We start from the raw sequence: 11,264 nt of genomic DNA on the forward strand, positions 1-11,264 counted from the left end.
GCTAGGACAGGTGCGAAAAATGGGTTAAAACCCGGAAACAGGTGGGTCCAAAATTCGGTCAAGGCGGACAGAACCCGAATTTGGACCCAAAATCTCCCTCCCTCTCTCTCTCTCTTTCTCTATTTCGCTTTGCTATTTGTTTATATTTCGCTTTGAATGCCTTAGTCTAGGGTTAGAATAACTCCGAACCCCCCTCGAAACGTCTATCTATTTTATCAAAACTTAAAATCAAAGACGGAATCTTAAAACGATAAATGTTTCAAACTTGTCAATCTGTCTAGATAAACTTTAATAAGTTAAATCTTAAATTCGCAAAGATTAAAAAATAGTAGTCAAATTGTTAATCGTCGGAAAACCGCAAGTTAGCGGAGTGTCTTAGGTGCCTTACACCTTCCTAAGACACTAATAAGAATCCCGAACCCCCTAAAAATAGTTTCAAAACAATTTTTTCTGTTTGAGTTGTTTAGAAACAAAGTTTTCTTGATTTTTCTTAAAAATTAAGTGGCGACTCCTAAAAAGTCGAAAATACCTTAAAAATAAAACAAACTCTTTTCAAAAATAATTTTTTCGATAAAACATTCATAACACCAAGAACTCAGACATTAGGNAACTCTATTTGACTAACTTGTTTAATTGTTTAAATTTCTTTAGTTTTAGAAGTTGCATTTTTTTCATGGCATAAATTCCGCCAAACGGCAAATAGTTGCATTAGGAAACGGAAGATACGCGGCTTACCGCGACTTCTCTCAGAAATACCCCAAGAATTCATNATCAGAAGAAGGGAAATTTTTCTACGCATCATGCAGTCTCTAATCCAGGATAGTGGTGCACTTTACTACCATGACTTAGAAACTATTCAATGTGGTTGATGTGAACTCATTATTCTCGGAATTTAACCTAGTGATCTGATACCAACTTTGTCACGATCTAGACTCCAGACGAGACCGGCGTCGTTAACCTCTCAGAGGTCGCAAACTTTGTCACGACAAGCCTTACTCATTAACAGCGTCTTCTCTGTACCAGGAGGTCCATGGAGAAGCATTCCCTTGACATGCTTGATACCAAAGCCTGAAAAGTAGTTTCATCCCAAAGCCAAGGCCATGTGAGTAAGTAATTTTACTACACTATTTCTTCAAGAAATAGACTTAACTTATCATGAAAACAGAAGGAATTTTTTTATTCAGCAAGAACTCTACATACTTGTTTGTCACTTGGGAAAGGAAAACCCTGGAAGCAAAAGCTCTTCGAAAAATATCAGAAAACTGCACGCGGACCACCTATACCCAATGATTCATAATTGAATTCAATCTTCCTAAAGTTGTTGCTGCTAGCAGCTTCACGCTGATTGACAATCTGTATTGAAGTCAGATGCAGCAAGAATCAAATCAAAAGGAACTCCAATAAACATAAGAGAAGACATTTTCTTTGACAACTAGTATATTACTTAAAGACAGAAGTAACCTTTATCCCACTGGAGTTTGCGGCTTCAAATATAACGTATGTGTCAGCTGAAACCATCCCTCTTTCAACATTAGATTTTTCTTGCCCCTTAACAGTAGCTTGATTCACAGTGACTATATAACCATTGCCATGATACTCAAGTGTCACCTTTTGCCCAGTTGTCATAATCTGCATAGGTAAAATTATCTATACATCAGTTACTCTCATCAGAACTAGACTCGTAACATCTAGTGCAGTTTCTCTGGTAAACCGGGGAATTAAGGGATAGAACAACTACTTTATATCATCTTCTAATATACTGCTTCTTCCGTCTCCATTTATGTGATGATGTGACTGAGCAACGAAGTTTAAGAAAGAAAGGACTTCCTTTTGTAAAGCTGAGAGCATGTTTCCTAAGGGGCATGTTTGACTTAAGTGTCTGTTTTTAATGTGTCTACCAGTGCCAAAATGCATTTGCTAAAGGTTGACTCTTATACCATGTAAAAAGATATGAACACCCAATCCAAAACCTAAAGGCTTGGAGCAATTTCTCACCCCATGTGGGATAAATATATAATTGAACAGCTACAAGGAGAACCCGATGCCATATTGTTATTACATATTGATTCCAACTGAACGCCCCAAGGCATTTCCATATGAATCTTGATTAATAAAGCAGATAATAGACATGTAAACTGTAAAATGAATAAGTACAGCCAAGCTACTCATTTATGTGTCAGTCATTATCCTCAGTTGTCTATATGGCATGATTTTATAGACAAAAGTAGCCAGCACAAGGAGGGGAGTATATTCATACTATGTTAAATTGATTATGAAAAAAAGCAAAACAAGATGAAAGATCAGGTAACTATTCAGCCTTATCTTCCAAAATTCTAAAGAAAGTAGACTAACATGAAAATCATTCTTGAAAGTACAGATATGAAGAACCACACAGTATGTGCCGCCCAATAAGCTTTGTCAGGTAAAGGATAACAAGAGAAAAACTATTGAAAGCAGACATCTTTTAGACGAAACAGGGGGATAGAGCCTTCACCTGATTGGCAAATCTCTTGCGAACTTGATCAGCCAAAGAATATGCATCGACCTATAAAAGAGATATCTGGTAAACTTACAATGTCTACATCAACAGAAGTGTTTGAACCAGAGTACTCTTGATCCCTAAGCCAAAGCAAAACCAGCTAAACTAGAAGATGGATATAACCAAAATGCATCACAACAAAAATTGTTAAAGATCTGCATGCTTTACAGCAGACTTGCTACAAGCTGAAAGATATGGTACAATCAGAACTTCACCAGAGCTGTTCTTTTAAGGCTCTCTTAAAGCACGCCTAATCCCTGAAGCTTGGTGATCCCAGGTTGAGTGCTTCGCCTTGCTTAGTGTAGATTGTAGAAGTGAAGGTGTTGAGGCATGTGTACCTTCACCAACGAGTTCTGTCTTTAAGGACACAACATACCCAATATGATCCCACAAGTGAGATACAACCCCATATAAATAGTGATATCATAGTTTTACCACTCTTTTGTCCAAATAACTATTACTCCTCTGTTTTTTATAGTTACATTTTCTTGCATTAGATTTATATTTTTTATTTTCTCACTTGGCACTTCAAAGGGAATAGAGCCATTGTATAGAACATTAGTGACTGTTGGATATAAAAAACTCGAGACGCAGAAACACTGGACAGTTTTACCTGCTCCTCTTTGGTCCCTTTCTTCACAAACTCCAAGTCAAGGGTAAGTAAAGCAAGGTTGAAGTCCTGAGTTGGAACAAATCTGCAATTTGAACAGTGAAAGGACTAATTAACTGATTTTATTGAAAAATCAGAGGATAGTAAGCAAAAATATCTGAACAGTCCTGAAGAACCTGCTAACGGATATCGAGTCTCCAGTGGAAACTTTGGCATAACGTCTTTGAAGTTGACCATTAGGAATGGCGTCGTGGGCAGTGTTTCACAGTTAAGGCAATATCATTAAAAATGCTGCAGTAGGAATATAATAATAGAAAAGCACAAATTGCATACGCTCATCAGCATTCATTGGTTAATGCTCAACAATAATAAAAACAGAAACGGAATAAATTTGCAAAATCTGAATATGCAAGAGTGAGAACAAAAGCATCAGCGAACTTGGATCCCGGAACAAGAAAGTTTCTGAGATCTGTAGGAGAACAATATGCGCAATTGGTGTAAGCAAGATCTTTCGCCGGCGTAGTAGTTACGTTTATCGTCATCGATGCTACTCCTCCGGGAGGGCGTATCAATTTTTGAATAAAGAAATTTTAGGTCTTTTAAGCGAAATCAAACGCGGGTTGAGTTCTGGATCGGAACCGGGTTATTGAATATGCCACAAGTTTCACATTGGCTTGAGATGCAATTTGTTTAGCTATTTGCGTGAAATTTTATTCAAATTTGAGGATAAACTTAAGCAATCTCTATTAGAACGGAATCCTTTTACAATGACAAAACCAACAAAAATAGAATTCCAATTCTATTAGGAATCAAATTCTATATCTTCGGTAAAATAACTACTTCTTTCCCTGCAACAGGCATTCATTTAGTTTTTTCCCTGAATCACAGCCTACCAAACTAAACTGAGTTTGTTTGATATACTGCCATCCATTTTGTAATGGTAATGGAGGAAATACTTATAGACATCTTGAAAAGGCTACCTGTGAAGTCACTTATTCGTTTCAATTGCGTCTCAAAATTCTGGAACACGCTAATTTCTCAACCTTATTTTAAAAAGACGCATCTCAATCATTCAAACAGTCAACTCAGTTCTCAAAAATTGCTTTTTGTCCGGTGGGATCCTAACTGTCAATTCTGGTCTGGTTCGTTCACCTTAACGGAGGAGGATATTCCCATATTTGATTGCACTTCAGATTCTAATATAAAAGATGGAATAAAAATGTATTCTAGTTGTGATGGCTTGTTTCTCATCGGAATTTGGACAGACAGTTATGACGAACAACCTTCTATATTAGTCCTATGGAACCCTTCCACTAGACAATCAATACGACTTCCCCATTCTAAATTTTCACTTCAGATGGGAGATCAATATGAAAATGCTGACGAAAATATGGGAAATTACTCTAACAGTATCAGTGACCACGATGATGGATTGGCTAATTATGACTCTAAAAATCATGAACAGATAGAAGATTACTCTAGTAGTAGTTTCAGTGATTATGGTGATGGTGATAAGGGAACTACTTATGGATTGGCTTTTGACTCTAAAAGTGAAGATTATAAAGTCTTCAGGATTGACATGTCTGGGAATAACGACAATGAAATTTTCGCACTGAAAAATGGTTCCTGGAAAATAATTGATCGTAAAACCTCTGGCAGAACAGATAGTGGTCTGTTGTGTGGTGGAGAACTTCTGCCATTTGTAGATGGAGCATTTCATTGGCTTGGTTTCTTATCAGAGGTCTGTGTGGTTTCATTTAATATTTCAGATGAAATTTACGGAGAGATATCATTGCCAGATACAGTAAGCTCCGAGCTCACTCTATTCAAGTTTGATAACGTTGAAGTTCAAGTTGATGTTCATGTGGGACTATCAGTATTGAGAGGAATGCTTCATCTTTATTATAAAGATGACAAAGAATTTAGTTTATGGGTAATGCAAAAGTACGGTCTTAAAGATTCTTGGATGAAATTGTTAACTATTCCGAGGGTTGGTTTTTATAAAATCGTACCAACGTATGCGTTTTCAGATGATGAAGTATTAGTCTGCTTTGATAAAGAGAATCGGGTGACACCAGAACAAGTGGAAACATCATATGAATATAAGATAATATGTGGTGGCCAATATCGAATGATTTCTCAAGATTATGATATTGATGCAGTTACAGTTGATCGGGAGGGTTTTGCTTATACCGAAACTCTTACGGACATTAAATTATATTAAATGTCTTCTTTTTTTTTCTTAGGAAATTTTTCGTTCCAAATTCATCTATATTTTTCTTTTAGCTGCTATATTTGTTTCTCAGCTATTTTTATCCGTATGAAAGTTGCTTTTTATCCAGGATTCATTAATGATTAGAAAAAATAACGTATGCATTAATTTTATGTATTATTAATATTTTGCGTGGTGTTCTTTCATAATCTATGTCAAGGATTGTTTGAGTTATTCAGTAGGAAAAAAAAAATGCATTTGTTAATTTTGTGTGTTATTAGTATCTTGTTTGATACTATTTTCTAATCTATATATTAGTTATTGTGATGCATTAACTTAATTGAAGACTCAATTGCCCCTCAAAACTTTTTTACATCTTTTTCATTATAATTGTGGAGGATACCATTGTAAATAAAATTTAATGTAATTTTCGTCATCCAGGTTACTATTAGACTCATTTCATTAAGGCAGTAATACTCATAAAATTGAAATTCATGTAATTTTTTACGAAGGGAGTTCGGGTGACCCTCCTGAGCTCCACGTAGCTCCGACCCATAGCCTAGGTTGAGTGCTTCACCATGCTTAATTAGCGTGTTAGTGTAGCTTGTAGAAGTCGAGTTGTTAAGGCATGTGCACCTTCACTAACGAGTTCTGCCTTTGAGAACACAACAACATTTCAGTGTGTTCCTACAAGTGAGATACAACATCATATATATATATATATATATATATATATATATTATAGTTTTACCGCTCTTTTGTCCGAATAGTTATTATCTATTTTTGTAGATACATTTTCTTGCATAACATTTGTATTTTTATTTTCTCACTTGGGATTTTTCCCCCATAAAGTCCACACTATGATGACGCTTTGCACTTAACGGTTCGACAATACTGGACTTCTTACACACATATATATATGGAGGTTGTATTTCGTCTACAAACAGCCTTTTATATAAATATATCAATAAAAAGTTAAAGGTAGGTACACCTTTTGAAAGCTACTTTACGATACGTATCAATAATATATTTAGTGTAATAATTAATCCGAAGATAGTAAAGTGTTAACTTTCGTTTAAATCATTTCTATTCAATAATATAGGGATGTGAAGAAAAACAAAATAGCATAGAGAAGGAATAATAACAAAATAAGAAGCTTCATACAACTTAAATATTTTGTTTGTTCTAGATGTGTTGGACACCTTGACAAAATGAGATACTTTGTTACAATTGCCTCAACATATTGATAATTTGAGAATTTCCCTTTTCCCTTTTGAGAAAAAAAGAAGTTTAAAATAATTTAAGGACCATGAGGATTTCTTTAAATCCTCAGAGTCAAGGAATGTTTCAAATCTCCTATATGTAACACATGTAATCCTAAAGCAACTTTCCTGTTTCCAACTTCATCAACTACACTCAAATGCTTGCAAACATCTAAGTTGAACTTAACAACTCCTTCACTTTGTGGTGTCAAATGTATCTTTTGGAAATCCAACAAGTGCTTTTGAGGTGCATTGTGAACTGAGGGTGGTGAAGTGAACAACAAAACAGTGTGGCTTCCTCTCATTTTCCCAACATTTTGAACTTTCAAGTGGATATCTAATCCCAAGTTGTTGCAGCCTTGCTCATTAACAGCATCAATAGACTTGCACTTTGTCGATCGACAAACATGTCCTTCCTCAAGAGGAATGGACACAAATTTTGGTGCTTTTACTAGGTGGTGTTTGTATTGGTTGTAGCTTAAACCATCACCAAAGTTGAAAACAGTTGGACCTTTGTAGAACCTGTAACTTCTTCCAGGGAATCCTGTTTTTGGATCTGCCCTCATGTTCATGTTAGTCATGTCAACTTTGTCTACATATGACTGTGGATACCATGTCATTGGAAGCCTTCCACCTGCAAGATTCCAACAAAACTTATTAGTCACATGTTCATTTGATGGTTCAGTCGATGTATGAACGAATGGAAAGACGAAACTCACCTGGATTGTGATATCCAAAAACAACATCAGCCAACGCAGCACCACCAGCTTCACCAGGGAAGCCAACCCAAAGAATGCTAGTGACTTTAGGATTATCGACAGCAAATTGTACATCCATGCCACCTCCAGACATGATAACAAGGATTACAGGTCCCTTGGAAACACTAGCAACCTCTGTTACTAGAAGTGATTGTTGTCCAGGGAGAGTTATATTAAATCTGTCTTTGCTCTCTCTTTCAATAGTTTGATCTGATCCCATTACCAACACTACGGCATCAGCTGCAGCTGCTACTTTCTTGGCATTATCAACTTGTGCAGTGGCACAAGCTATATCACAGCCTTGTTGATAAACTGTTGAAACTGATGCACCTAGGCCATCCAAAGGAGTTGTATACTTGCATGGACTACCTGTAAATATTCAAGAAAATGCGAGAAAAGACTCTTAGTAACTGGTGTTTTGAAGTTATATAAACACTGCATGTGTTAAAAAATCTTTATACCGTCAGTGAATAGAACATAGTAATCCAATTTACCTTCATAACTTCCAACCATGGTATAGGCAAGATTGGCATTAGGGCCAATGACTGCTAATGACTTGATGGATTTGGGGGATAGAGGTAATGAACCTGCTGTGTTTTTAAGCAAGACGATTCCTTGTCTTGCAGCTTCACGAGCTAGCTCTTGGTGATCTTCAGTACAAATATCCTTGGGACCAAGATTTCCATAAATTTGGTCTTTTGGATTACCATCAAAGAATCCAAGTCTCATTAGTGTAGCAAAATTGTTTGTGACTGCTCTATCGATAACTGATTCATTTACAAGTCCTTGGTTTACAGCACCCTGAGTGTATTTACCAAGCCAAGAACCACAATTCAAGTCCAACCCTATCATATTTAGCAAATTCTTGATTACCAATGGTAAAGAAGTATGAGAAAATATTACGTTGTCTTCGCATAGAGCTAATGTTATGATTGATTAGTCCAACTAAAAGGGCTTAAAATGGTTAACCTGCATTTAGAGACAAAGCTGCAGTCTCCTCTGGTGTCTTGGTGTAGTGTTGAGCCCAGTACATCTCATTTAACGAATCACAATCCGTAACAATGTATCTGTATAAACCATACTTGTTCTAAATTCACGAATTCTTTCAAAAAAAAACAAAATATGAGAAGCACTAAATATACCCATTCAATTTCCATTGTCCTCTGATGACTCCAGCAAGAAGGTCATAATCACCACAAGTAGGCTTGCCATTCACTTGGTTGTATGAACACATCACACTGGCTACATTTCCATCAAGAACACAACTCTTGAATGGGGGGTTAAATGTATCATCTAAATCTTGTTGAGTTACCTACTCACCACAACAAACAAAAAAACACGAAATGCTTAACATACTAAAAATGATACTGTAGATGTTCAATAAAAGGGCATACAATCAACTAGTACCTTAGCATTGAAATTGTAACGTTGGATTCCCTTCCAATCATCGACATCATAAGCTGTATAATGCTTACAGCAAGAAGCAACCTTAAGCATATCTTTTTTACCATCATCGCGCTGCTGCAGACCTTTAACATATGCTACACCATACCTGCTAGAGAGCGTTGGATCTTCTCCAGCTGTTTCTTGGCCTCTTCCCCATCTGGGATCGCGGTAAATATTCACATTCGGTGACCAATATGTTAATCCTGCTTGACCAACATTGTACATTGCTCTACCCTCCGTGGACACCACCTGCAACCATCAACATTTTACGAGTTCAAGTTTCATGTACTAATTGAGCATAATTTAGTAATTTAGTAAAAATGGTAACTAATACTATCACAAGTTAAATTCCAATACATAAACTTAAATGCATTGTTGTTTGATACAACTCTCAACTGTTTTTTTCAACATTAATCACATGATAGATCTAACAAGGATCAATCTTCCTTTTCAAAAAAGACAGTATAATAATATACCCTATTATAACATATGGTTGGGTGGGCAATTTAGCATGATATTATTATCATTATTAATAAATGGCTAGTTGGTGCATGCTTTTGTCAATTATTGTCATTCTCAAAAGATGTAAACATCTTAACCAAATACTTTGCAAGCTGGAATACCTTCTAAAATTAAATTTTCCAACAAAAAAATATTTTCATATATCCTATTTTATGATATAAACTTTAATTAAAGAAACTAGCTTTTGCTGATTTAAGAAACCATAATGTATAAAAAAAAAAGTCTTCTTCCCACTTCCCATTAGTAAAGGATCTAGCATTAACCCTAATCAATTCACACGGTTAGCAATCAATTTTAGCATCTACAACAACATATTAATCATAAAATTGGACATATCTCATTGTCTTGTTCAAAAAAAGTACAAAATCATTCAATGTTATAAAACAAATAAACTGAGTGGTCCTTAGATAATGCCATGATGGCGACGTACGTCTACAACTTGACCTTTAACTTCTCATCAATAACCATAGTATCCGGCCATCACCGGAAAAAATTATACTGTTTAGCTAGATAAAAATTTTAGTTCAATGTGTAATCTTTTTTCATATTGGAGCAATAAAATTTCTGTCTCCGTCACTAGTCCACAAGCAATGGCCAAAAAAACAAATCTTGAGTAATTTATACCTATAAAGAAGAAAAAGATATTACCTTTCCAATGGTTTCAAAGAGAGTTTCATTGAAAGAAGCAGAGGTGAGAATAGGCTGAGGGAAGCTAGTGGCATGAGGGACTATATTATTGAATTTAACTCCTGGACCAGTATATGAAATCCCATGTAATGCTTCAGACCACCACTCATATTTTGGGATTCCAAGTCTACTAACACTACCAGCAGTGTTTACCAACATACTGATTTTTTCTTGTAATGTTAATCTTTTTACAAGATCATTTACCCTATCTGACACACCCAATGACACATCACAAAATGGGAAGCTTTTCAGGCTAGGATTGGTTGCTGTGTCACAAGCAAAAACAGCAGATGTTTGAGCTGAAACTGGTTTGAATTGTAAGCAAAAATGAGATAAAATGAAGAAGAAACAGAGCAAAACAGAGTATTGATGTTTCTTGATTTCATCCATTGCCCTGTTCTTCTTCATGTAAAGAAGAAGAAATAAAGATGTGTGATATGAGTAGTGAGAGGCAGATCTTGGTTTTTTTTATAGGAGAAGAAATGGTAGCAAAGGCATGTTGTTTTGTAGCAACCCGTGATGGATAAACGTAAAAAATAAAAAAATGTACTCCCCATCCATTTTAATTTAATTATTTTAAATCGATTAAATACAAAATGTAATTTTCGAATTATATAATTATAAATTAAAGACGTACGTAGTCTTTTTGATATAATTTAGACATTTAAATTAGGACGAAAGTAGTATATAATATTAATGGGGTCCAGTTTCCATGACTTATTTAAACCTTGAGAGAGAAACTGTCGTATCTCTCTCTTTCTTTGCTGTCCAATAATTTTGTTGTAAAAATGGTAAGATGGGGTCAGTAAAAGATTTTATTTTTCGAATTTCTATAGGTACTTTTTGTTTGGAAGCTCCTTGGAGAATGTGAAAGATAGCGTTGGATTTAAAGGTTTTCTTTGGGTAAAACATGAAAACAATAAATAAATAAATTGGTCTTAGAGATTTGCAGGGTTTTTTAATTAAAAAATGATTCATGTGCATTATGAATCCGATTAAGCTTATGGATCTCATCGATTTATTTTCTTGATCTTGTGATTTATTAAAATTTTTAAATTTAATGTAATTTTACGAAGTAATTTTTTGATTCTACGGTTGAATAGTAGATAAGAAATGGGGGAGGGGGAGATTGGTTAGGTGAAATTTGTCAAATTAAAGTTTCCAGCTAGAAATTAGTGTGTTACAGTAGTGGATTTTAAGATAATTCAATGAAGATTGAGATAAAAAC

The 11,264-nt window shown here is 35.3% G+C and overlaps 3 protein-coding genes across 3 annotated transcripts; 1 reads left to right on the top strand and 2 right to left on the bottom strand.

Moving 5' to 3' along the window:
• Nucleotides 1-872: 872 nt before the first annotated feature.
• On the bottom strand, nt 873-4,017 carry LOC107008022 (vesicle-fusing ATPase-like). Its single transcript, XM_015206908.2, has 7 exons — nt 3,558-4,017; nt 3,326-3,406; nt 3,153-3,234; nt 2,495-2,545; nt 1,462-1,629; nt 1,201-1,353; nt 873-1,068 (listed from the first exon to the last, which is right to left on the bottom strand). The coding sequence occupies exons 1-6, from the start codon at nt 3,689-3,691 to the stop codon at nt 1,255-1,257; spliced, it is 615 nt and encodes a 204-aa protein (XP_015062394.1). The 5' UTR covers nt 3,692-4,017; the 3' UTR covers nt 873-1,068; nt 1,201-1,254.
• A 75-nt stretch (nt 4,018-4,092) lies between these two features.
• Nucleotides 4,093-5,373, top strand: LOC107025894 (F-box protein CPR1-like). The gene has a single exon (XM_015226677.1). The coding sequence runs from the start codon at nt 4,093-4,095 to the stop codon at nt 5,371-5,373; it is 1,281 nt and encodes a 426-aa protein (XP_015082163.1).
• A 1,112-nt stretch (nt 5,374-6,485) lies between these two features.
• Nucleotides 6,486-10,551, bottom strand: LOC107002795 (beta-xylosidase/alpha-L-arabinofuranosidase 2-like). Its single transcript, XM_015200966.2, has 7 exons — nt 9,998-10,551; nt 8,789-9,076; nt 8,524-8,693; nt 8,351-8,448; nt 7,876-8,226; nt 7,343-7,750; nt 6,486-7,257 (listed from the first exon to the last, which is right to left on the bottom strand). Exons 1-7 carry the CDS (start codon nt 10,442-10,444, stop codon nt 6,683-6,685), a joined length of 2,337 nt encoding a protein of 778 aa, XP_015056452.1. The 5' UTR covers nt 10,445-10,551; the 3' UTR covers nt 6,486-6,682.
• Nucleotides 10,552-11,264: the final 713 nt, after the last annotated feature.

The sequence above is a fragment of the Solanum pennellii genome, chromosome 1 (genome assembly GCF_001406875.1).
Source record: "Solanum pennellii chromosome 1, SPENNV200".
Taxonomy (NCBI): Eukaryota; Viridiplantae; Streptophyta; class Magnoliopsida; order Solanales; family Solanaceae; genus Solanum; species Solanum pennellii.